Consider the following 26,853-nt stretch of genomic DNA (forward strand, 5'->3'; position numbering starts at 1 on the left):
AACCCTTTCCAACTGCTTCATATTTACGACAGTTGCAACGTACCCCCGGGGATGTGTGTGTGTGTCTCTTACCCGACCCCTCCTTTTGCGACCTCCAGACCAACCAAGCCTGGATTCACTTAACAACCATGCGGCTCTCTTCCCGACGGCCTCGTATCCCCCCTCCCCCAAAAAAACCCCCCGACGGCGACGAGAAAGTTCGTAAAAACGGGGCGAAGCTCGCTTGCCCGACGTCTCCCTTTTGGCAGCAGATGTTTGCGGGGCTGTCCGTTGCGGTCGTAAGTCAGAGGACTGCTGGGAAAAACCAAGCTTGGGCTTTTGCTGGGGGGTGTGTGTGGGTGTGTCTCTGCACCCCTTCCCCAAAATTCAGGTTTGAACGACGCCACGCCGGGAAAAGGGGGAAGGGAGGAGGGAGAGGGACTGCCACGGGCCCATGTCTTCGGCGTAGCAAACTGGGCCGAAGGAGTAAGGGGGCTGAAGGGGTGGGTGTCTTCCCCCCCCCACACCTTAGAAACCCTCCCTCTGGTTCCTAAGCAACTCAAATTGCCTGGAACAAGCCTCCTACTATAAACTAGAAAATTGGCAGCCTCTGTTCTTGCTTTCTCTCTCTCTCTCTCTCTCTGGGATCACCACCCAGCTGTTAGGAAAAGAAGACAGGGAGCCAAATAAAATAAAATAAAATAAAAGAAGAAAGAAATGGATTTTTTTTTTTAAATGCACAAAAAAAAAGAAGCGGGGAAATTTTTTTTTACAGGCTCCTGGCAGTTTTCCTTTTTCACTCCCAAACGTCTTGCTGGGTTTTTTGGGGGGGGCTGACAATTAAACTCTTTCTCGCAGCAGGACTGCACGTTAATTAATAGCGGGCCGGGACAATTACTGCCGTTGTCGCTGTGCTAGTTCAAAAAGACATTAAATGCCAGCTCTTTGGCTTTTATTATCTGGGAAAAACCACTGTTCCTTTCGCAGGAGGGCGTGCCCAATGGACCATGGGCCTATTTCTCCTCCTTCTCCTCCTCCTCCTCCTCCTCCTCCCACCTTCGGGATGTGGGGTGGGGGGTGGGGGGGGTTTGAGCCCAGAAAAGCCTCTGCCAGCTCCAATGTATTCCTTTCCTCCTTGGCTTTTTCATTTTAAATAATGCTTTAAAAAAGAGAGAGAGAGAGAGAGAGAGAGAAGGAAGGAAGGAAGGAGGGAGGGAGGGAGGGAAGACTGGCATTCGACTGGGTTTCGTGTGTGTTTCGAAACAGAGCAGAGCCTGGAAGGAGTTGACTCTCGCCTTTTGCAAATAGATATATATGTTTTCGTAGGTTTTCACAGGTATATGGATGCAGGTTTTGGTATGTTTGGGTCTTTTCCCGTGTACTTTCAATCTTACACGGGAAAAGACCTGAACATACCAAAACCTGCATATATATATATATATATTTTCTGAGGTTTTCGCGGGTGTTTGTATGTAGGTCTTTGGTTATTTGGGCTTTCTCGAATGTGCTCCCAGAAGCACGAAGCTGAAGCCTGAAGATGACGAATGAGACTTCGTCGAAACGTCGCCAAGACACTTCCAATTTTACGCGGGAGAAAACCCGAATAACCAAAGACCTACATATATATATATATATATATATATATATATATATATATATATATATATATATATATATATATATATATATATATATATATATGAATTTATATACATATATATATATGTATATATATATTTCCTAGCAACAGAGAAAAGGAAGAAGGGAGGGGGGAGAGAGATTAAAGCAGCGATCAATATCACAAAAAAAGACCGTTGTAAGCTAAGGGGAGGGGTTTTTCTTCCGCAGGCAGCCAGAGTTTTCACCTAAATGTGATTTTTTTAGGGGGGGGGGAGAAGGAATCTTAGGTACCCTGTTTTGACCTGAATATCTGTCATTGGTGTTCCCCCCCCCCCCATTTAGACAACGTTACCATTCCAAAGGCGCATTCTAGAGTTGCTGAGCCGGCCGGGCCACGTTAACCATCATCCCCAGCCAAGCTGCCCGTACTTAGGTACTTAGGTACTTAGGGTTTGGCTGGCTCCCCCTTTCCTGCCCCTAAGCCCAGAAATTCGGGGGGCTGTGGGGGCTGTGGGGAGAGAAAGCGGCATTTATAACAACATTCGTTTCTGATGCTCGGAAACCCGGCCGAATGTAAGACTTCTGAGAACCCCACACCACCCCAAAGATGGGAGAAGTGGAGAACTAGGTTAGGGTAAGGTAGGGGGTTCAAAACAGCCCTGGGAGAGAGAGGGGGGGTATTTTTTGGCATGGTCCTCGCAATCCGAGGGAGTTGAAGGAATTGCACATTCTTTGCCGCCATATTTCTCCAGCGAGATGCCATCCCTGACAATCCGGCATGGCCCAAATCTGCGGACCCCCCCACCCCTCCAAAGAGTCCCTTCCACAATGCAGGAAAAATTGGGGGTTTTCTTCTCCCCCTCCCGCTTCTCCACACACAGGCAGACAAGCGCGGCTCCTTCCGTATTGGTTTCTTGACGTGATGCTTTGAAGGGAACGCACGGCCCGAAGAAGGAGGCCGTCCCAGGTGTGGCGACTCAGGAAGAAGGAAGGAAGGAAGGAGCCCACCAGGGTGACCTGCGCTCTCCTCCGCCTCCTAGGTGAGATGGAAAATTCAGAAGAGCGATGAGTGGAAGGAAGGAAGGAAGGAAGGAAGGAAGGAAGGAAGGAAGGAAGGTGCCCCTCATTCGGTTTGCACCCCGGCTTCTTCGTGGTGACATTGTCTGGCAAGAGGAAGGAAGGAAGGAAGGAGAAGGGGAAGGAAAGGACAGGAGAAAGGAATGATAGAGAAGGAAGGGAGGGAGGGAGGAAGGGAGGAAGGAAGGGGAAGGGAAGGAAAAGGAAAGGAAGGGAAGGGAAGGAGAAAGGAAGGATAGAGAAGGAAGGGAGAGAGGAAGGAGGGAAGGGGAAGGGAAGGGAAGGGAAGGACAGGAGAAAGGAAGGATAGAGAAGGAAGGGAGGGAGGGAGGAAGGAGGGAAGGGGAAAGGAAGGGAAGAGAAGAGAAGGGAAGAGAAGGGAAGGACAGGAGAAAGGAAAGATAGAGAAGGGAGGGAGGAAGGGGAAGGGAAGGAAAGGAAAAGAAAGGAAGGATAGAGAAGAGAGGGAGGAAGGAAGGAGGAAGGAAGGAAGGAAGGAAGGGAAGGATGGTCAGGAAGATAAGATGAAAGGAAGGTATAGGAAAGGAAGAGAATTGGAGGGGAAGGAAGAAAGGGTGGGAGGAAGGAAAACAAATAGGGAGGGAAGGAAGGAAGGAAGGGAAAAGGAAGGGAATTGGAGGGGAAGGGAGGAAGGAAGAAAGGAAGGAAGGAAGGAAGGAAGGAAGTTGCACAACCCCGTCGCCTGAGGCGTGGGATCCACACAGTGGACTGGTCCCCCCCCCGGTTTGTCCGTCTCCATCTCAGCGCCGCCCTGCGATTGGCTTTGTTTTCACTTTTGAAGACCTGAGATTGAAGGTGGATTCGGACTGAGTCTCCACCAAACACGGCGGCGGCAGCAGCAAAAAAGCGGGTGGGGGCCTGGCTGGAAAAGACCCTGCCCCCTCCAAGCCCTACTACCCCGGACCCACACTCAGGGGCCCGGAGCCGAGAGCCTACCATGCAAGCCCCCGGGGGCTGGGTTCGAGTTTCTCCGGGGACAGATCGTGGCCGTCCCTCCTGCCTTGTTTTTCCTTCTTCTTCATCTTCTTCTTCTTGTTTTTTTTTTTTTGGCTTGGCCTTCTGCTGCGCCGTTGTGTTGTTGCGTCTTCTCCTCCCCCCTTCAGCAGCTGCTGGAGCTGGTGTACGGGGTGGGGAAGGAGGTGGAACTGACCCCCAGGGGGCTGTCGGAGAGGGGGGTCTGGGGGGCCCCCACCACGGCCCCCAAGCTCACCCCCCGGCTCTCCACCAGGGCGGCCAGGAGCTGCTGCTGCTGTTGGCGCAAAGCGTCCGTGATCAAGAGGGGCAGCGCGCTGAAGTTGGCCGCCAGTTGCTCCAGCTTGGTCTCCAGGCCCCCCAGCTGCTTCTCCAGGTCCTCGCTGCGGTCGTTCAGCTCCGTGATGAGGTCGTACATGACGTTTTGCATCTGCCAATCAAAAGGGGTGGGGGACACACAAACACACACGGGTGATTTCCCACCCTAAGATCCTTCCTTCCCTTCCTTCCTTCCCCTCCAGTTCCCATCCCTTCCCTCCTTCCTTCCTTCCTTCCTTCCTTCCTTCCTTCCTTCCTTCCTCTTCCCTCCTTCCTTCCTTCCTTCCTTCCTTCCTTCCTTCCTTCCCTTCCCCTCCAGTTCCCATCCCTTCCCTCCATCTCTCCTTCCTTCCTTCCTTCCTTCCTTCCTTCCTTCCTTCCTTCCTTCCTTCCCTTCCCCTCCCGTTCCCATCCTTTCCCTCCCTCCTTCCCTCCTTCCTTCCTTCCTTCCTTCCTTCCTTCCTTCCCTTCCCTTCCCCCTCCAGTTCCCATCCCTTCCCTTCATCTCTCCTTCCTTCCTTCCTTCCTTCCTTCCTTCCTTCCTTCCTTCCCTTCCCCTCCAGTTCCCATCTTTTCCCTCCATCTCTCCTTCCTTCCTTCCTTCCTTCCTTCCTTCCTTCCTTCCTTCCTTCCTTCCTTCCTTCCTTCTCTTCCCCTCCAGTTCCCATCCCTTCCCTTCATCTCTCCTTCCTTATCTTCCTTTCCTTCCTTCCCCTCCAGGTCCCATCCTTTCCCTCCATCTCTCCTTCCTTCCTTCCTTCCTTCCTTCCTTCCTTCCTTCCTTCCTTCCTTCCTTCCTTCCTTCCTCCAGTTCCCATCCTTCCTTCATCTCTCCTTCCTTACTTCCTTTCCTTCCTTTCTCTCCAGTTTCCATCCCTTCCCTTCATCTCTGCTTCCTTTCTTCTCTTCTCTGTCCTTCCCTCCTTCTCCTCCTTTCCTTTCCTTCCTTTCCTCCCCTCCCCTCCCTTTCACTTCCCTTCCCTTCCATTCTGTTCTTCATTTCCACACATAGTCCAATTCCAAGTACCTTTAATTAAAATTGCAACCACCACCACGACAAAACAAGCCTCTCAACCATAGCAAAGAGAGCAAGTCTTCCTAAAGATTTATTATTTGACATATTATCTGCCAAGACAGACCCATCACCCATCATGGCTTCACTTCCTCCCTTCTCAACAAAACCTCATTTGCCTTTGGCTGTTTCTGGCCCCCCCCATCCCCACCCCCTTTAAAATGTTCCTGCAAAATTCAGCGTGAGACGTGGGTCTGAATAACCAGGGGGCAATTTCCCCCCATGGCTGGCCAACCCTCCTTCCTTGCTTCCTGTTAAGTATCGAGTCTAATTTCTTTAAAACAGCGTCTCCTTTGAACAAAACCTGCCTGGCAATGGCCAGCCAACCTCCAAATCAATGCAAATCTTTTTAAACAGTTATTTGGCTCATTTATACACAAGTCCATTATTAGATGGAGGGAAAGGATGGGAGCTGGAGGGGAAGAAAGGAAGGAAGGAGAGATGAAGGGAAGGGATGGGAACTGGAGGGGAAGGGAAGGAAGGAAGGAAGGAAGGAAGGAAGGAAGGAAGGAAGGAAGGAAGGAAGGAGAGATGGAGGGAAAAGATGGGAACTGGAGGGGAAGGAAGGAAAGGAAGTAAGGAAGGAGAGATGAAGGGAAGGGATGGGAACTGGAGGGGAAGGGAAGGAAGGAAGGAAGGAAGGAAAGAAGGAAGGAAGGAAGGAAGGAAGGAAGGAAGGAAGGAAGGAAGGAAGGAGGGAAAGGATGGGAACTGGAGGGGAAGGAAGGAAGGAAGGAGAGATGAAGGGAAGGGATGGGAACTGGAGGGGAAGGGAAGGGAAGGGAAGGAAGGAAGGAAGGAAGCATTATCCTGAAGCATTTTTATATATGTATATGTATATATATTATATATCCATTAGCAAATTGATGCACTTCTCATCTTGAGAAGTCTTGAGGTCTAGAAACTTGACTTCCAATAAAAGTTTCCCTCAGGGGGGGGACGCTCGAAGGTTTAAGGAAGCCGGCCGAGTCATTTTCTGTCAGCAGGGCTGGCATAAAATAATTAGTAATTTTAATGGGGTTTTTTATGGTTTTTAGGGGTTTAGCGTGTATTTTAACTTATGGGCCAAATTGAATAGGTTTTTTAATGGGTTTTTTAACTATATCTTGATTGTATATTGTATGTTTTATTGTATTTTTACCTGGCTGGAAACCATCCTGAGTCCTTCGGGAGAAGGGTGGTATAGAAATTAAATAATAATAATAATAATAATTGAATTTTATCAATTTTAAATTTTTCTATTAATTAATTTTAAATGGGGTTTTAGTTTTTTATATATTTTAACTTTTCAGGCTAGTTTTAAAATAAGTTTTTTAATTTGCATTTTAAATTGTACATTGTATTACCTGTTTTATTTTTGCCTGTACACCGCCCTGAGTCCTTCGGGAGAAGGGCGGTATAAAAATCAAATAAATAATAATAAAATAATAAATTATTATTATTATGAGGGAAGAATAAAAAATTGATGCTTTGTAGCCGGACCAGATTATTTTAAGTCGTTCAATGGTATTTTATTGCCTTTAACCAAGTGTTTCTCCCCCCACCCACCCCCGAAAAAAAATTCAATGCCATTTGCATAAACGTCCAAGAATTGGGGAAAAAAGCAGGCACATAAAATGCTGTGGCTTTGCACCCTAACTGAGGTTTTTTTCCTTCTGGAATCAATCCTTAAAACGCTGAGGACTAGGAACTTGGTTTTGCAATGGGTGTCTCGGGGGGGAGGGGGGGAGGAAAGGGTGATTTTACTTCGAACAAATATCGGTCTTAGAGAGAGAGGGAGATTGCAAACTCTTGTTTTAGGAAGCAAAGAGAAGCAAACATCGTTTGTGTGTGTGTGTGTGTGTGTGATATTTTGTGATAATTTCCCAGGAAAGCCTTCCGTCTTCTGATGGCCTCCCTGCCTCCGTTTCTCTAAAAGCATTAGTGGGATGAGAAAGGTGGGATGGGGAGAAGGGGGGGGGGAAGGTTAGAAGAAAAGGGTAGAAATCAGAATAACAACACTGACCGTGAGAGGAAGGAAGGAGGGAAGGAGAAAAAGGAAAAAAGAAGGAGGGAGAAGGAAGGAGAGAGAGAAGAAAAAGAGGGAAGGAAGGAGGAATAGAAGGAAGAGAGGGCGGAAGAAAGGAAAGGAGAAGGGAGGAAGGAGAGAAAGAGGGAGGAAAAGAGAAAGAGAAAGAAAAAAGGGAGGGAGGATGGAAGGAAGGAAGGAAGGAGGAAGGAAGGAGACAGAGGAAGAGCTAGATGGATGGGAAGAAGGAAGGAAAAGACAGAAAGATGGATGGAAAGAAGGAAGGAAGGAAGACAAAGAAAGGATGGATGGAAGGAAGGAAGGAAGACAGAAAGAGATAGCTGGATGGATGCATAGATGGATGGAAGGAAGGAGGAAGGAAGGAGACAGAGGAGAGAGAGGGGAAAGGAGGGAAAGGGAAGGAAAAACACAGAATGGGAAGGGAGGGAGGGAGGAGGGAGAGAGAGAGAGAGAAGAAAAGAGGAAGGAGAAAAGGAAAGGAGAAGGAGGAAGGAGAGAAGGAAGGAAGAAAAAGGGACAGAGGGGGAAAAAAAGGAAGAGAAGGGAGGGAGGTCGGAAAAAAGAGAAAGAGAAGGAAGGAGAGAGAGAGAGAGAGAGAGAAGGAAAAAGGGAAGAAAAGGCAGGGAGGGAGGAAGGAAGGAAGGAAGGAAGGAAAGAGAGGAGGAAGAAAGGGAAGGAGGAAGAGAAAGAGACGGAAGGGGAAAAAGGGAAAGAGAAGGAAGAAGAGAGAGAGAAGGAAAAACAGAACGAAAAAGCAGGGAAGGAGGAAGGCAGGAGAACTCCATCTCCCCCCAAGACCCCCCCCTCAGACGGCCCACCCTCCCTTTGCAGCGGGCCGAAGCCTCACAGCCAACCCTTTCCCCCCTCCTCCCTCCCACCCAGCTGAGTCCCTTTGCACACTCCCCCTCCCCTCTCCAGCCCCCCCCCCCGCCCCTCCCCAAGCGCAGCAGGAGAAGCAGACCTCTCCGGCATCTTTCCACGGCGTTGCCTGGCAACCCAACGCTTGGGAAAACCCGCCCAGGAGACGGGGGTGGGGGGGGTGGGGTGAGACCGCCAAGCAATGCCTCCCCTCCCTCCCGCTTCCTTCTGCAAAACAAGAGAATTCCCCCCTCCCCTTCCTCTACCAAGGGAAGCCTGAAGGAAGCAGAAGGAGGGGAGGAAGCGGGGTGGGGAGAGCTGGGAGAGTTCCTTCAAGGCCAGGGGACAAAAAAAAAAAAAAAAAACAGGAGTTCCCAGAGGTCCTCCAAACGGTCCTGCCGGCTCCCCTGCACACCCTCGCATGGGAATTGCAAAAGTTTGACGAGCCTTCGCTTGACGGAACTGCGGGGCCCAAAGAACCCCCAGAGGGGTTTTTTTTCTGCCCCCCCCTCCCAGCCCGGCCACTACGAAACCTATAATCCTCCCTTCCTGGACAAACCATCCCATCTCCTTTTGACCGGCCTTGGAAGGCAGCGGCGTTAGATACCTTGGAAAGATCAACCAACGTGTTGGCTTGGTCGTTCAGCTTCCTTTGTTCCATCTTCACATTCCTTAACCTAGGGGGAAACCAAAAAAAAATAAAGGTGAAAAATAACTTATAGGAACGGGAGACCCTCCCTATCGTTCCCTCTCTGACTGTCTGTCCTGGGCCCCACCTCTCTCTTCTTGCCTCTGCTTGGAACAACTTCACTGAGGACTAGAATCCTTCCCCGGGCCCAAGAGGTGGGCTTCAAATGATTTAATAACCGGTAATCCCAGCACCAAAAATGTGAGCGAGCGAGTGGTTTGCTCGTGTATGCGCGCGGCTTAGAAAACATGGCTAAATAGGGCACCAGGTCGCTACTACCGGTTTGCTCGAACCGGCCCGAACCGATTGAATACCATCACTGCCGGGCCCCGTTTCCAGAGGAAAAATACATTTTTTGCATTTACGATCCCCGTAGGACCCTACTTTTCCGTGGCTAAGCGAGACATTTCTCTGCCCCGTTTCGCGACCTTTCTTCCCCTCGTCGTTAAGCAAACCGCCGCCGTGGTTGAGTTAGCCACATGGGGGTGGGAGGAGGATTCAGTGAATCAGGCTTCCCTCCACATCCCGTCGACTTGGCTCGTCGGCAGGTCGCAAAAGGGGACAGGGCAATCGTTGTAAATACGAGTCAGCACCTGGATTCCTTTTTTTTTCGTTTTTTTCCAAGTTTTTATTTATACATTTTTCTTGAACACGTATAAGTATTTAGTCAACAGTGTCTTGTCCGGGTCTTTTAACATATACGTAATAATAATAATAATAATAATAATAATAATAATAATAATAATAATAATAATAATAATAATAATAATAATAATAATAATAACAACAACAATAATAATAATAACAACAACAGTAATAATAACAGTAATAATAATAATAATAATAATAATATTCTTTACTTGTATATAATAGTATCCTTCCAACTTCTGATTTCTACATTTATTATCCAAACCCTTGATAAAACAAATCCCAAAGTTAAAATAAGAGTCGGTTGGTGCCTGAATTTCGATCATGTGACCATGGGGTGGGGTACACGACAGACACCCCAACCATCGTTAAGTGTGAAATCAGGCCCTGGGTGGCTTATATCAGGGCTGTTATAACTTGGAACGGTCGCTAAACAAACTACCGTAAGACGAGGGGCTAGCGGTATTTACGGGGAAACAAAACTACTCCTTTTTCGCGCCCATATTTCTTTACCTGTCCAAGGTGTCAATTCGACTCAACAGCTTTTTGTAGTGACCCCTATTTTTGGTGATGAGGGTGTGTGGAAGCTGGAAACGAGCAGTTTCCCTCCCCCCTCCACAACCCTGAACCCCCAAAGTTAACCTACTGGTGGATGGCTTGGAGGAATTTTCTCTGGTGCTTCCGGATTCTGCCGTGGTCAATCTTTTTCAACAACTTGGTGTGTTTGTAGATAAGCCAAGTTTCCCGAAGGACGTTGGCCGCGGCGTTCTTGATCTGGCGGGAGGAAAACGCACATTCACATTTCTATCGCTTTTCTTCGAGAATACCTGGCGGATGTTCTAGACTACAACTCCCATCAGCCCCGGCAAGGAGAAAGAGAAGGGGTCCCTCCGAACCGAATTGGAGGGACAACTCGGAAGAAATGATGGGGGGGAAAATTGCCCCGCGGGGAAATGACGAAGGATAAACTGACATTGCTTGGTTAAGATTTTGCGGTTTTTTTGGTTTTTTTCAATCCTGGTTAGCTTTTTTCAGGTTTTACCCAGGCTAATTTTTCTCTTTTTCTCTAAGTTTGGGGTTTTGTGCCAAGAAATCTCAGCGTTACCTAGAGCAGGAAAGAATTAAGGGCACGTTTAAGACAGGTGGACCTCAATTCCCAGAATTCCCCAGTCAATAAGTCCACTCCTCTTAAAGCATGCTGGCTGGGGGATTCTGGGAGTTGAACTCCAGCACACTGGCAAAGGGATTCTGGGAGCCGAAATCCACATTTTTAAAGCATGCTTGCTGGGGGATTCTGGGAGTTGAAGTCTATATTCTTAAAGCAGGCAGGTTGGGGGATTCTGGGAGTTGAAGTCTATATTCTTAAAGCAGGCAGGTTGGGGGATTCTGGGAGTTGAAGTCTATATTCTTAAAGCAGGCAGGTTGGGGGATTCTGGGAGCCGAAACCCACATTTTTAAAGCATGCTTGCTGGGGGATTCTGGGAATTGAAGTCCAGCACACTGTCTGTGGGATTCTGAGAGTTGGTCTATGTTCCTAAAGCAGGCAGGTTGGGGGATTCTGGGAGCTGAAGTCCACATTCTTAAAGCATGCTTGCTGGGGGATTCTGGGAGTTGAAGTCCAGCACACTGTCTGGGGGATTCTGGGAGTTGAAGTCTATATTCTTAAAGCAGGCAGGTTGGGGGATTCTGGGAGCTGAAGTCCACATTCTTAAAGCATGCTTGCTGGGGGATTCTGGGAATTGAAGTTCAGCACACTGGGGGATTCTGGGAGCTGAAGTCTATATTCTTAAAGCAGGCAGGTCGAGAGATTCTGGGAGTTGAAGTCCACATTCTTAAAGCATGCTTGCTGGGGGATTCTGGGAGTTGAAGCCCACCTATCTTAATACATGCTGGCTGGGGGATTCTGGGAGTTGAAGTCCAGACATCTTAAACCTCCCAAGATTGAAAAAGGCTGCTTAGGAAATCTTTTAATTCGCGCAAATTCCTCTGTGCAAACATCTGTCTAACCAATAATCTAACAGCTTGAAAAAGCAAGGAATCTCACCTTCCCTTTCCCCAAAATGGGGAGGGGGGGGAGAGAAATAGAAAAAAGCAAGGGAAAGAAGGGGAACATGTAAACTCCCCCCTTCCATCCCCCACCTTTTTTCCTCTTGCTACCAAACCTCCAGACCTCCCCCATCCTACCCAAATCTGCATTTTAGCAGCAATTCTGGGGGGGGGGGGCGCAAAAAAAGGGCACGCGATTCAAAACAATGCACAAAAAAAGAAAAACGTAAATAAAACGCAGCAGGCCGGACATAGGAAATGTTTGGAAGAATATAGGAAAAAACGCTCCAGGTTTTTGTGAAATTTCTCTCTGCCCAGTCGGTGAGAAAAACGATGCTTAGAGGAAACGTGACAAAGCAGAGCCCAAAAAAAACCCAAAACGAAACAAACCCGATAATTTTTGAACAAACAGGCTCCAGATGAGTTTGGAAAAAGGATGATTTCTGAGTCAGGTGCCCACAAGGGGAGGAGAGAACGAGAGAGAGAGAGAGAGAAAACACGTTTGAATCTGGCTTGAAAAATCTCTCTCTCTCCAAAAAAAAAAACACCAGACATCCCTCTGCCTCTTTGGCATCCAAATCAATTCCCCCTCCAATTAAACGGAAGATTTCTCTTCAATCAAACTCTTTCAGGGCCTCCAAGCGCGAGAACAAGGCAGCCAATTGAACGAACGCTGCCAAAAAAAAAAAAAAAAACCCAGAAAGATAGGAGCAAAATAAAAATAAAAATGGCTCTAAGGCTCAGAGACCAGACAAGCTGCCTGGCTGTCCACGGAGTCGAAATAAAACACGATAAAGATGGAGGTGTTTCCAAAAAATGTACTGAGTATAAAAATTATTGCAGCGAGATGTCGTGGGGACGGTCACAGTTCTGCAAAAAAATTTTCTTTTTCCGCTTCATGCAGTATTTCTCTAAGTGGACTGAAGTTAAGGCCTAGGCACTTCAGCTCAGAGATTCCCCCAGCCAGCCTGCTTTAAGAGGGGTGGACTTCAACTCCCAGAATCCCCCAGGCAGCCTGCTTTAAGGTGAGTGGACTTCAACTCCCAGAATCCCCCAGCCTGCATGATTTAATAGAGGTGGACTTCAACTCCCAGAATCCCCCAGGCAGCCTGCTTTAAGAGAGGTGGACTTCAACTCCCAGAATCCCCCAGGCAGCCTGCTTTAAGAGAGGTGGACTTCAACTCCCAGAATCCCCCAGCCAGCCTGCTTTAAGATGAGTGGACTTCGACTCCCAGGATTCCCCAGCCAGCCTGCTTTAATGGGGGTGGACTTCAACTCCCAGAATCCCCCAGGCAGCATGCTTTAAGAGGGGTGAACTTCAACTCCCAGAATCCCCCAGCCAGCCTGCTTTAAGATGGGTGGACTTCGACTCCCAGAATCCCACATCCAGCCTGCTTTAAGATGGCTGGACTTCAACGCCCAGAATCCCCCAGCCTGCATGATTTAATAGAGGTGGACTTCAACTCCCAGGATTCCCCAGCCAGCCTGCTTTAATGGGGGTGGACTTCAACTCCCAGAATCCCCCAGCCAGCAGGCTTTAAGATGGGTGGACTTCAACTCCCAGAATCCCCCAGCCAGCCTGCTTTAATGGGGGTGGACTTCAATGCCCAGAATCCCCCAGCCAGCCTGCTTTACAAGGAGTGGACTTCGACTCCCAGAATCTCCCAGCCTGCAAGATTTAATAGAGGTGGACTTCAACTCCCAGAATCCCCCACCAAACCTGCTTTAAGAGGGGGGGACTTCAACTCCCAGAATCCCCCAGCCAGCCTGCTTTAATGGGGGTGGACTTCAATGCCCAGAATCCCCCAGCCACCATGCTTTAAGATGGGAGGACTTCAATTCCCAGACTCCCCCAGCCTGCATGATTTAATAGAGGTGGACTTCCACTCCCAGAATCCCCCAGCCAGCTTGCTTTAATGGGGGTGGACTTCAATGCCCAGAATCCCCTAGCCAGCCTGCTTTAAGATGAGTGGACTTCAACTACCAGAATCCCCCAGCCAGAATGCTTCAAGAGGGGTGGACTTCAACTCCCAGAATCCCCCAACCAGAATGCTTTAAGATGAGTGGACTTCAATTCCCAGAATCCCCTAGCCAGCCGGCTTTAAGACCGATGGACTTCGACTCCCAGAATTTTTGTGATTTTGTAGTGCTGTATTTACGTTTCTGTCTTTTTGTTTTGTTTTAAAATTAATAAAATATTATGTAAAAAAAATTGAGGCATTTCCTCTCACTCCCTCTCACTTTTTTTCTGGGGGGAGCATCGTTCAGCTTGGAAAGCGGGTCTCCAGAAGGGGAAATTTTTTTGGGGTGGTGGTGGTGGTCTTAAAGTCAGAGTTGGGATCCCCACCGGAATCTGCAGAGGTGGTTTTTTGGTGTGTGGTGTTTTTTTTTTGCAAACTCCCCCACAAAATGAGCTGCTGTGCAAAGGCGAATGTTTGTCCATTCATAAAACACTCAGTCAGCGTGGTAAGAGAACCTGAAGGCTAAAGAAATTCACGTCTGTTTCTTCCCCCGTTTGGATCTCCCTGGGTTTCCTTTGAATTTTTATTTTTATTACTATTATTTGTAACGAGGGGTTTTTTTTTGCAAGAGGATTAGTCCGAAGGAAACCCGAAGTGGGTTCTTCGGGGTTTTTTAAAAAAAAATTCCTATAATGCTTAGAGGCTCACGAAGGGCTGAGAGGTGGCTTTTTTTGGGGGGGTGGGAAATAATAATATTTTGCTTTTTTAAAAAACGTTTCTCACCCAATGGAGACGAAGAGAGGGCGGGGAGAGAACTCGAAGTCAATCAACAAAGCCACAAAGACAATGTCCTGCCTGGGGTTGGACTAGAAGACCTCCAAGGTCCCTTCCAACTCTTAATAGGTAGTCTTCGCCTTACGACTATAATTGACACACACACACACACATTTTTCTTGCTAAGTGAGATCAGCTGCCATTGATAAGATCTGGTCGTTACGCGAATCCGGCTTCCCCCACGGATTTTGCCAGCCGGAAGGTCACAAAAGGGGATCATCACATGACACGCAACGCCCCCACCCCGGGGATACTGCAACCGTCATAAATACGAACCGGTTGCCAAGCGTTCCGAATATGGATCACGTCATTGTGGGGATCCTGCCAAGGTCACAACTGTGGAAAATGGTCATAAGTCCCTTTTTCCCCCCAGTGCTGTCGTAACTGCGAACGGTCATGAAGTGAACTATTGTCAGCCAAGGACAACCTATACTCTGCTATTCTGGATTTAGGGAGTGAACCTCCCTGTACAAAGGCAGTCTACCTCCCGGCTGGCCTTCCTCTAAGTCGGCCTTTAGGGAGAGAACCTCCCCATGCAAAGGCAGTCTACCTCCCGGCTGGCCTTCCTCTAAGCCGGCCTTTAGGGAGAGAACCTCCCCATGCAAAGGCAGTCTACCTCCCGGCTGGCCTTCCTCTAAGTCGGCCTTTAGGGAGAGAACCTCCCCATGCAAAGGCAGTCTACCTCCCGGCTGGCCTTCCTCTAAGCCGGCCTTTAGGGAGAGAACTTCCCCGTACAAAGGCAGTCTACCTCCTGGCCAGTCTTCCTCTAAGTCGGCCTTTAGGGAGAGAACCTCCCCTTGCAAAGGCAGTCTACCTCCCGGCCGGCCTTTCTCTAAGCCGGCCTTTAGGGAGAGAACTTCCCCGTACAAAGGCAGTCTACCTCCCGGCTGGCCTTCCTCTAAGCCGGCCTTTAGGGAGAGAACTTCCCCGTACAAAGGCAGTCTACCTCCCGGCTGGCCTTCCTCTTAGCCGGCCTTTAGGGAGAGAACTTCCCCGTACAAAGGCAGTCTACCTCCCGGCTGGCCTTCCTCTAAGTCGGCCTTTAGGGAGAGAACCTCCCCTTGCAAAGGCAGTCTACCTCCCGGCTGGCCTTCCTCTAAGCCGGCCTTTAAGGAGAGAACTTCCCCGTACAAAGGCAGTCTACCTCCCGGCTGGCCTTCCTCTAAGCCGGCCTTTAGGGAGAGAACCTCCCCTTGCAAAGGCAGTCTACCTCCCGGCTGGCCTTCCTCTTAGCCGGCCTTTAGGGAGAGAACCTCCCCATACAAAGGCAGTCTACCTCCCGGCCGGTCTTCCTCTAAGTCGGCCTTTAGGGAGTGAACCTCCCTGTACAAAGGCAGTCTACCTCCCGGCTGGCCTTCCTCTAAGCCGGCCTTTAGGGAGAGAACCTCCCCATGCAAAGGCAGTCTACCTCCCGGCCGGCCTTCCTCTAAGCCGTCCTTTAGGGAGAGAACCTCCCCTTGCAAAGGCAGTCTACCTCCCGGCCGGTCTTCCTCTAAGCCGGCCTTTAGGGAGAGAACCTCCCCTTGCAAAGGCAGTCTACCTCCCGGCCGGCCTTCCTCTAAGCCGTCCTTTAGGGAGAGAACCTCCCCTTGCAAAGGCAGTCTACCTCCCGGCCGGTCTTCCTCTAAGCTGTCCTTTAGGGAGAGAACCTCCCCATGCAAAGGCAGTCTACCTCCCGGCTGGCCTTCCTCTAAGTCGGCCTTTAGGGAGAGAACCTCCCCATGCAAAGGCAGTCTACCTCCCGGCTGGCCTTCCTCTAAGCTGTCCTTTAGGGAGAGAACCTCCCCTTGCAAAGGCAGTCTACCTCCCGGCCGGTCTTCCTCTAAGCTGTCCTTTAGGGAGAGAACCTCCCCATGCAAAGGCAGTCTACCTCCCGGCCGGTCTTCCTCTAAGCCGGCCTTTAGGGAGAGAACCTCCCCTTGCAAAGGCAGTCTACCTCCCGGCCGGCCTTCCTCTAAGCCGGCCTTTAGGGAGAGAACCTCCCCTTGCAAAGGCAGTCTACCTCCCGGCCGGTCTTCCTCTAAGCCGGCCTTTAGGGAGAGAACCTCCCCTTGCAAAGGCAGTCTACCTCCCGGCTGGCCTTCCTCTTAGCCGGCCTTTAGGGAGAGAACCTCCCCATACAAAGGCAGTCTACCTCCCGGCCGGCCTTCCTCTAAGCCGGCCTTTAGGGAGAGAACTTCCCCATACAAAGGCAGTCTACCTCCTGGCTGGCCTTCCTCTAAGCCGGCCTTTAGGGAGAGAACTTCCCTGTACAAAGGCAGTCTACCTCCCAGCTGGCCTTCCTCTAAGCCGGCCTTTAGGGAGAGAACCTCCCTATACAAAGGCAGTCTACCTTCCGGCCGGCCTTCCTCTAAGCCGGCCTTTCTGAAGTGGCGGGGGGAAGGATGAATCCTCAACCGATCTAGGGTTGGGGTTGGACGTTGACAGCCTAAACTAGCCACCCAGGGCTGCCTAATCGGCTGGAACTACAAATCCCATCAGTCGCACCCTCCTCCCAGCGAAGCCCGTAAGGAGAAGAAGGAAGCTTCTTCCGGAAGGCATCTTAAATGTTTAGACGTTTGATCCCAAGCGAAAAGAGATCCTTCCAACCGCTAAGCTGGGCTCAATGTTGGCTTCTCCGTTTCTCTTGGCCCAAGATGGTTTACGCTCCTTGGAATTTTGCAGTACACCTGGCCAAGCTGCGGTTTAATCCTGGTTCGGGGCATCAACCACACGGGAGCTCAAATCCCACAGCACGGTATGAATTGCAAGGCCACAGCAGCCAACTTTATGCTCAACCGGATACACCCCAAGGCCGACCGCACAACGCGCCCAAACAAACCACCATATCCTAGCTTGTTAAGTTGTCCATTAAGGATTCGGTCGTTGGGAACGGCTTGGTTCCCTCCATCGGACAGGAATTCATTCGCACCTAATTGCTTTTTAATTGATTTTTTTTTTTAATTGTTGCCCTCGGTAACATTTTGTTTCGCCAACCTTACGTTTTACGGACGATTGCTTCCCTCAAACTGTTTTTAATGGGAAGCTTGTTGTATTATTTATTGACTGTGGCTCCCGGCTTCCCTTCGGGAGTCAAAAACAGTTTGAAAAGAAAACAAATATTAATAAATCATAAGGCAGGCCCCAGCGGGGAGCCGGGAAATGGGAATGCAGGAATGCACGCAAAGCTGGGCTTTCCACCGTTAATTGCAACCTGGGGAAAAAATAAATAATAATAATAATAATAATTAAAGGCTCTAGTCCTCATGGTTTTTGAATCCAAACCAAGAAGCATTTAGCTCATTGTGACAAATGGTTGTTGATCTCCTTCAGGAGGTCCAAAGCAAAACATTTATCATATTTGCGTCGTAGAATGGAAGGAAAGAACAGCTATCGCTTAATGCAGTATTTCTCAAGTGGACTGAATTTAAGGCCTAGGGACTTCAACTCCCAGAATCCCCCAGTCTATTTGAAGATGGGTGGACTTCAACTCCCAGAATTCCCCAGTCTAGTTGAAGATGGATGGACTTCAACTCCCAGAATTCCCCAGCCAGCCTGCTTTAAGATGGGTGGACTTCAATTCCCAGAATTCCCCAGCCAGCCTGCTTTAAGATGGGTGGACTTCAACTCCCAGAATTCCCCAGTCTATTTGAAGATGAGTGGACTTCAACTCCCAGAATTCCCCAGTCTATTTGAAGATGGGTGGACTTCAACTCCCAGAATTCCCCAGTCTATTTGAAGATGAGTGGACTTCAAGTCCCAGAATTCCCCAGTCTATTTGAAGATGGGTGGACTTCAAGTCCCAGAATTCCCCAGTCTATTTGAAGACGGATGGACTTCAAGTCCCAGAATCCCCCCAGCCAGCATGTTGACTAAGGAATTATGGGCACCGAAATCCACACCTCTTAAAGCAGGCTTGCTGGGGAATTCTGGGAGTTGAAATCCATACGTGTCTTAAAGATGCCACGTTAGTGTTAGCCGCAATCCTAGCGTAATATTATTTGTCTAGTTAGCTGATCTTACCCTTTTGGTGAGTTGTGTGTCCATCATGAAGTTGTGGACGTGTTTCTCAGCCTTGGTGAGTTCTAGCTTCCGGGCGACCACGGCCACCACCAGGGCGGTGCAACCAGCTCCCTAGAAGAGAGTCCAAAATTCAGAATTCGCTCTGCATTGGATGCCTCACCTGTTTGCAAATCTAGTTTGACAATCCACTTCCATCTCCCTTTTTTTTTTTTGAGGGGTGGGGAGAAAACTGTGTGTTTTGTGGCAACAACACACCATTGTGTTCCTCTCCTCCTCCCCCCCACCCCCCACCCCCGCTCCCTAGCCAGCCAGGCCCGGGTTTAATTAGAAAAATAAATAAATAAAAAGAGATTAGCCGATGAAATCTGCACGACATGCAATCAAAGGTCAATTCGGGATTATCTTCCCTTCGCTGTCCGTGGTGCTGAAACGCCCCCCCCCGAGCGATTTCTTTTAATTCCTATTTTTCTCTCCCCCCCCCATTCGCAATCGAAAACCCCAGCGTCTCACTCTTTCTTTCTTTCTTTCTTTCTTTCTTTTTCTTTTTCTTTCTTTCTTTCTCTCTCTTCCTTCATTCCTTCCCCCTCCCTCCCTCCCACTTCCTTTCTTTTCTTCCTTTCTTTCTTTCTTTCCTCCCTCCTCCTTTCTTTCCTTCCTACCCACCTTACTCCCCTTTCATTCTTTCCTTTCTCTCTTTCTTTCTTTCTTTCTTCCTTCCTTTCTCTCTGTTTCTTTCCTTCCTTTCCTCATTCCTTCCTCCTCCCAATTTATTTATCTTTTCTTTCTTTCTTTCTCTCTCTCTCTCTCTCTTCCTTCCTTCCTTCCTACCTCACTCTTTTATTCTTCCCTTTCTCTCTCTCTCTCTCTTTCCTTCTTTCTCTTTCCTTCCTTCCTTCCTTCCTTCCCTCCTTTTTTCTTTCTTTCTTTCTTTCTCTTTCTTTTCCTCTCCTTCCTTCCCCTCCGTCCTTCCTTTCCCTCCTCCCTCCCTCCCTCCCTTTCATTCATTCTTTCTTTCATTTCCTTGCTCCCTCCCTCTTTTTCTTTTTTCTGTTTCTTTCTTTCTCTTTCTTTCTTTCTTTCTTTCTTTCTTTCTTTCTTTCTTTCTTTCTTTCTTTCTTTCTCTTTCCTTGTTTCCTTCCTCTATCCCCCCCTTTGTTTTCCTTCCTTCCTTCCTTCCTTCCTTCCTTCCTTCCTTCCTTCCTTCCTTCCTTCCTTCCTTCTTTCCTGCCTTCCTTCCTTCCTTCCTTTTTTCTTTCCTTTCTGGTTGGGCCTTATTTTTTGCACCCCCTTTCCTATCCCACTGGATCAATATCCTTTTTAAAAAAGAGCTTTTGCACCCCACCCCCCCTAAAGCTGACCTCCTTGAGCAGAATTTACAGTCCAGGCTGATCCGTATTTTCCCTTCCCAATTCCAGGACCCCCGTTTGAAGGTTTCCTCCAGCTGCCTCCCACGCCCGAGCCCTCCAGTAACCCATATTTCTCCTTGCAGAATGACACTCCTGGGTGGAGAAAATTCTCCGTGGGCTGAACCTTCGCTGCTTATTGAAAAATGCTTATTTATCGTCGCTTTTGTGCCATTCGGAGGGAAACTTTATCCTTCTATCGAGAGAGGCCCAGATTGTCCCATAAATCCGTGCCAATTCAGCCCCCGCAAGGTGCAGGCAAGGTCAGCTCGTGATCCTGGAGAATCAGGAGCTCCGGAAAGAATATAAAACCAAGGCTGATCATTCCATTGATCCAAGATTGGTCAAGCGGTGAAGGCGGCAGGCTTGAGAGCAGGAGACGGTGGGTTCAAGTCCTGCCTTAGCCATGAAAGCCGGCTGGGTGACTTTGGGCCAATCACCAGGAGACGGGGAGTTCCAGTCCCGCCTTAGGTACAGAAGTTGGCTGGGTGACTTTTAAGATCGTTCCCTCCCTCTCAACCCAATCCACCTCACAGGGTTGTTGTTGTGGGGAAAAATAGGAGGAGGAAGGTGTGCTGGGAATGTTCACCATCTTATTTGTAAAAATAATAAAGACAAGATACAAATTTTCCTTTCCTTTCCTTTCCTTTCCTTTCCTTCCCTTCCCTTCCCTTCCCTCCCTCCCTCCTTCCCTTCCCTCTTCCTCTTTTCCTTTCCTTTCCTTCCCCTTCCTTCCCTTCCCTTCCTCCCTCCCTCCCTCCCTCCTTCCCCTTCCTTTCCCCTTCCTTCCCTCCCTCCCTACTGCCTCCTTTCCTTTCTTTTCTTTTTTCCTCTCTTCCCTTCCCTTCCTTCCTTCCTTCCTTCCTTCCTTCCTTCCTTCCTTCCTTCCTTCCTTCCTTCCTTCCTTCTTCCTCCTCCTCCTTCCAACTGCTGGCTCAATGCTTTAAAAAAGGCTCACCCACAGATCTGAAAACCAGCATTATTCTTTCCAGCATGTTTCTCAGCACCCTAATATAGACTGCCCCTGACTGGGGAGGTTTCCCTGCTATCCCAGAACAAACGCCTACAGAGATCCAGCTGGCCTGTTTTCAAGACTTTCTCCTCTGCCAGGTCTGATTTCTTGGAAAGCCTTTAAGTCACGCAGGCTTCCCTCCTTCTCTCTCTCTCTCTCCCGCCTCCTCCCGCACTCCCAACACGCTAGCGTGCAAAGACCGATCACATCTCTTGTCTGGGAAACTTAGCACAATGCCATCCATCTTCCTGCCCCTCTGGCGCCGAGCCAAGGACAAAAACACGCATTGGAGCAAATGAGCCTTGAAGCGAGGGAAGGCCGTGTTTGGGGGACACGCAAGGGTTCCGACATGCACCCCCCAGGGAGGGGCGGTGGTGAGGGAAGCCCTTTTAAGTGTGACGGACAGAGGTGTGTTCAAACCACAGCCTTCTCCCCCACAACAACCCATTGAGTTCAATCTATCCAGGGTGCAATTGTGCATTCAAAGCACACCAAGGCCTGTGTTGGGTGGGGGAAGAGAAAGACTGCCAAAACACACACACGCAAAAAAAACAAACCTAAATTTTATCAAAGCGTTTGGTTCCCCCGAGGGAATCTGTAAAAAGAGGAATGTTTTGTGTCTTTGTGTGTGTCTTTGTGTGTGTGTGCCTCCCCCTCCCTTGCCTTCTTGGCAAGGAACTGGCTAAGCTCATCTTTATCCAAACAATTATCTCCCAGTCAAAATTGCCTGAGGCCAAAAACAGCAGAGATGGGTCTAAAATGACACCAACGTTCCTCCAATCGTTTTATGGCTGGAGGCAGAATCTCAAAGCAATTCCTGGAAGCATTTCCCACCCTCGTAGACAGCTCGTCCTTGACTTACGACCCCTTGGTGAGGCCACCCTTTCCGCCGGCTAACCAAGGCAAGCAAGTTAAGAGAGAGACAGACTTGGAAGGGACCTTGGAGGTCTTCTAGTCCAACCCTCCGCTTAGGCAGGAAAGCCATACACCACTTCAGAGAAAATGGTTATCCAATCTTTTCTTTAAAACTTCCAGCGTTGGAGCATTTGGAACTTCTGCTGGCAAGTCGTTCTGCGGGTTAATTGCTCTGTTAGGAAACGTGGATCAATATTTGAGGGGCTGCCCCAAAGAAGAAAAAAAAAGGGAGGGGGGCAACCTATTCTCCAAAGAACCTGAAGGCAGGACAAGAAGCAACAGATGGAAACCAAGCAAGGAGAGAAGCAACTAAGAACTAAGGAGGAATTTCCTGACAGTAAAAACAATTAATCAATTAAATGACTTTCTCGGATAAACTGTAGGTGCTTCATCATCACTGGAGGTTTTTAAGAAGAAGTTGGTGAGCCATTTGTCTGAAACGATGTAGAATGTTTTGCTTTAGGAGAGGGTTGGACTAGAAGACCTCTAAGGTCCCTTCCGACTCTTGTTATTCTGTTATCCTTCCTTTCTTCCCTCCCTCTCTCCCTCCCTCTTTCCTTTCCTTTCTCCATCATTGGAGGTTTTCAAGAAAAGACTGGACAGCCATTGGTCTGACATGGTCTAGGGTTCTCCTGCTTGAGCCGGGGGTTGGACTAGAAGACCTCTAAGGTCCCTTCCAACTCTGTTATTCTGTGCCCGTTTGTGTTAGCAGGGTTGGACTGTGGCTGATGATTTAAGGGACTGACACCCTACCCGTCTTCCACGCTTCTTCTGGCCCATACAGGTGTGCATTTTTTCAAGGGCAGAGTGTGTATGTGTGTGTGTGTGGACACACTTTGGACCCCTTCACGGGCTACACCAGTCCATGTCTATTAAAAGGGAAGCCTTCCCCTCCCCATCCCTCCCTCCAGAGATTAGAAGCAAAACCATCTGAGCATAACAGATTCTGTAATTAACAGATCCGATCTCAATTCTGGAGCATTCTTGGAAGCGGCCAATTGCACTGAGGATTTGCACACCCGCCTCGCGTCCTTTGCACCAGCACAGCCATCGCGTGGCAGTTTAATATGCAAAAGGGTTTTTGTTTTTTTCAAAAAAAGAACCTATTTTTTAAAAAAAATTTAAAAAAAAGAAGAAAGAAGAAAAAAAAAGAGCCAGGAATTTTTTTTTTTCTGAAAAGAAAATTCTTAGAAGTGACGGCTTTAAAGAGCTTTAAAAACAACAACAACAATACCGACAACAAAAAGAATGAAGATCAAACAATGTCATTTATTTTTCCGACTCGGCTCAAACGGAAAGGAATGCGGTAAAGAAACGGCGCCCAACGACGCCCGGTCCTCAATTTACGAGCGTTTAACAACCGTTCGACATTATGAGGCCGCTTGGGGTGGGTGGGTGGGTGGGTGGAAAGGAATTTAGGAGCGCTCCTCACACTTGTGACCGTCGTAGCATGATGATGTTCTGGGCGCTTGCTAACCGGTATTTGCAAGGGGGAGGGTTTGCCCCCCTCCCCCCGCTATTTATAACCTTCGTTGGGAGCTTCCAACAAGCGAGGTCAACCGAGGGGAAGACGGATTTGTTTTAACCACGGGGGAAAAGTAAGTCATAAAACTGGGTGTGTGACTCACTTAGCAACATGGCTTAGCAATGGATGGGAGATCTTGTCCCAATTGGCCCCGTAAGTCGAGGACTGTTGATAGGGGCCAATCGTGAAAAATGAATGAAAATCTCAGCTGGTGAACCGTAGCCTCTTTCACTCAATGTGGCAGTATACACTAAACCGCAACTCTTGTTTGCACACACACACGTTCAAGATTGCTGACGAATTCATCCTATCGCGCTCTCTTCCCCAGAATAACAGAGCCGGAAGGGACCTTGGAGGTCCACTAGTCCAGCCCCCTGCTCAAGCAGGAAAACCCTACACCGTTTCAGACCAACGGCTGTGCAATCTCTTCTTAACATCCTCCAGTGTTGGAGCATTTACAACTTCTGGTGGCAAGTTGTTCCGCTGACTCACTGTTCTCACAATCAGGAAATTTCTCCTTAGTTCTACCTTGGTTCTCTCCTTGGATCATTTCCATCCGTCGCTTCTTGTCCTGCCTTCAGGTGCTTTGGAGAATAGTTTGACCCTCCCTCTAGTTTGGGGCAGCCCTTCAAATATTGGAAGATGCTATTGTGTCACCCTTAGTCCTCCTTTTCATTAAACTAGACATCCCCAATTCCTGCAACCCTTCTTCGTAAGTTTCATCCTCCAGTCCCCTAATCATCTTTGTTGCTCTTCTCTGCACTCTTTCTGTTGTGACTCCAGCCCCCCCAATGCCCGATAGTGACTCCGAGAGTGAGGGGGAAGGGCCGGTAAGGCTTACCTCGGGAGCACCGATTCCTTTGGCCCGGCTCCAGGAGCCAGAACCAGACCAGTCGGAGGACGTAATGAGGCCGTCATCCCGATTCCTCCCTTCCCCAGGCTACGCCTTCAGACCCAGCTGATAATAATAATAATCAAGCTTGGATCGACCCGTGCTTCAGAAGATTAGAGAGGCGGTGTCATCAAAGGGAGGAGCCCCACCTCACAGGATATATAAGGATATTGGGACTGCTCTCATTCCACGGGAAGCAAAAATTAGCTGAACCGTTTCAAAGAGAGCTGAAAGTCTTACTCTGTGAGTCATTTGTTTGAACTTTGGCAGGCAGCTGTGATTTCTCTGCCAGGACTGATAAGAGCCGTGAATCCACTGGCTGAAGGCCAGCTCGTTGCTCCAAAGTGGGGAAGGAGACAGAACACTTTCCAGTGTTCCCCTCAACATCCCCTCCTGCCTAAGCAGGGGGTTGGACTAGAAGACCTCCAAGGTCCCTTCCAACTCTGTTATTCCATTCTATTTTTTATATATCGTGGCAATCAAACTTGGATGCAATATTCCAAGTGTGGTCTTACCAGGGCATTATGAAGCGGTACTAACGCTCCACTATTGGAAGGTTGTTTTCATGTCACCCTTTAGTCCTTCTTTTCATTAAATCTGACATAACCGATTCCTGCAACCGTTCCTGTTTTTTAGCCTCCAGTCCCCTTAATTATCTTCCTCGGCCTTCCCTGCATTCTTTCAAGAGTCTCCAGGCCGAGGGCTTGCATGGCAGAAATTAAATGAATCTCGAGGTTTCTCCTCTTTTTTTGTGTGTGTTTTGCTTTGGAGTTTCTCAATCAATGCTTAATCGTTCTTAATTAATCATTTCTTAATTCATTCCTCCTCCGCTCCATAAGTCAGATCCCCCGTTTTTGACTCCGGGTCTGACTGCACAATAGATTCTCAGAAAAAGAAAGGAAGAGTAAAAAGCATAAACAGCCGACAGCCTGTGCAAAACAGCAACAGAGTCGGAAGGTACCTTGGAGATCATCTAGTCCCATGATGGCGAACCTACGGAATGCGTGGCACAGGTGGTGTTGTGACTCCGCCCCCCATGAGCCTGTCCTCATGGAGGAGAGTGACTCGGAGAGTGAGGGAGAGAAGCCAGCAAGGCCTTCCTCTCCAGGACCCTCCTCGCTGGCACCGCCCCAAGTTCCAGCTGCAGGCCAGGAGGAGGAGCTGACAAGGCCTCCCCCTCCCGCACCCTCCTCCTCCCTGGCAACGCCCCAAGTCCCAGCTGCTGACGATCGATCCTGGATTGATCGGAGGCAGCGATGAAAAGATAAGCAGAGGAAAAGGTATGGCAGGCTCAGAGATTGCTGAGTCACACCCCACAGGGTATAAAAGTGGGTGGAGCTGCCATGTGGCCCTTGTGACGGACAAAAAGGCTACCAAGGGTGCACTGCAGCTTGGTTGTTGGAGGGTTAAAGGATTTTGTCAGTGAGTTTTGGCAACAGATCTTGGACACGAGATAACGGACTTAGAACTTGGCAGGCCTTTGCACGGTCACTGCCAAGTATTTCCTCAACTGAAGAAAATCAGGTCTGTAGCAAATAAAAAGACCGGGAGACACGTGTCTTTGCGTTTGCTCTGCGAAGTGGGGAGGGGGACATAATAGGTGGAGCCATATCAGTGGGCACGCGAGTGTTGCCCTAGTTTCGCTCCGGTGCACATGTGCTCACTGGGCAGCTGATTTTCAGGCTTTCTGGGCCTATCGGAAGTCTGGAAACAGGCCGTCTCCAGCCTCCGGAGGGCCTCCAGGTAGGTGGGTAAGGCTGCTTTCACCCTCCCCAGGCTCCAAGAAAGGCTCTAGAGCAGTGACGGCTAACCTTTTTGCCATCGTGTGCAAAAAAGCGTGGAGAGCGTGAGAGGGGGGCCGTGCGTGCGCGTGCCCACACCCATAATTCTATGCGCCCCGCGCATGTGCGCGCGACACCCCCTCACTCCCCCCGCTTTTGGCACGCAATGGCATTGTCGGCCCGTTTTTTTGCTCTCCCCAGGCTCCAGAGCCTTTCTAGGAGCCTGGGGAGGACGAAAACAGCCTCCCCCACCCCGGAGGCTGGAAACAGCTCGTTTGCTGACTTCTGGTGGGACAGGCTGTTAGAAAGAAAGCCTGGGGAGATCAAAAAAACCGGCTTTCCCCACCCCATCCCCGGAGGGCCCTCCGGAGACCGGAAACAGCCTGGTTCCTGACTTCCGGTGGGCCCAGAAGGCCCAAAAGTCAGCTGGCTGGTGCATGTGTACATGCCAGAGCTGAGCTCACGTGCCCACCGATATGGCTTCGCGTGCCACCTATGGCATGCGTGTCACAGGTTTCGCCATCACGGCTGTAGGGAGGGTGAAAAGTGGACCTACTGGGCCCACTGTGCCATCGCGTGCCAAAAACAGGGGGAGTGCCGGGGGTGGTGGTGTTTCGTGCATGCAGTGCGGAGGGGACAGGGCGCATTGAGAGAGAAGATAGAATAGATGACAGAGATTGAGATAGAAGAGAGAGAGAGAGAGAGAGATGGATGGATACGATAGAAGAGAGAACATGGGTGGAGAGATGGAAACTGGATCGATAAGACTGATAGACAGATAGATAGAAAAGAGAGAGAGAGAGAGAGATGGATGGATACGATAGAAGAGAGAACATGGGTGGAGAGATGGAAACTGGATCGATAAGACTGATAGACAGATAGATAGAAAAGAGAGAGAGAGAGAGAGAGAGAGAGAGAGATGGATGGATACGATAGAAGAGAGAACATGGGTGGAGAGATGGAAACTGGATCGATAAGACTGATAGACAGATAGATAGAAAAGAGAGAGAGAGAGAGAGCGATGGATGGATACGATAGAAGAGAGAACATGGGTGGAGAGATGGAAACTGGATCGATAAGACTGATAGACAGATAGATAGAAAAGAGAGAGAGAGAGAGAGAGATGGATGGATGGATACGATAGAAGAGAGAACATGGGTGGAGAGATGGAAACTGGATCGATAAGACTGATAGACAGAT

General features: G+C 49.2%; 1 protein-coding gene across 1 annotated transcript in view; it reads right to left on the minus strand.

Annotated features, from left to right (window-relative positions):
• Nucleotides 1–3,796: 3,796 nt before the first annotated feature.
• The window catches only part of KCNN3 (potassium calcium-activated channel subfamily N member 3), a 50,207-nt gene continuing 27,150 nt past the window's right edge, over nucleotides 3,797–26,853 (minus strand). Inside the window, exons 5-8 of the mRNA XM_058160733.1 lie at nucleotides 18,126–18,236; nucleotides 9,929–10,056; nucleotides 8,554–8,623; nucleotides 3,797–4,099 (exon numbers count right to left, since the gene is read on the minus strand). Of these exons, the coding sequence (XP_058016716.1) occupies nucleotides 3,797–4,099; nucleotides 8,554–8,623; nucleotides 9,929–10,056; nucleotides 18,126–18,236 (612 nt within the window). The remainder of the gene's footprint in view (nucleotides 4,100–8,553; nucleotides 8,624–9,928; nucleotides 10,057–18,125; nucleotides 18,237–26,853) is intronic.

Source organism: Ahaetulla prasina, chromosome 17 (assembly GCF_028640845.1).
Source record: "Ahaetulla prasina isolate Xishuangbanna chromosome 17, ASM2864084v1, whole genome shotgun sequence".
Classification (NCBI taxonomy): domain Eukaryota; kingdom Metazoa; phylum Chordata; class Lepidosauria; order Squamata; family Colubridae; genus Ahaetulla; species Ahaetulla prasina.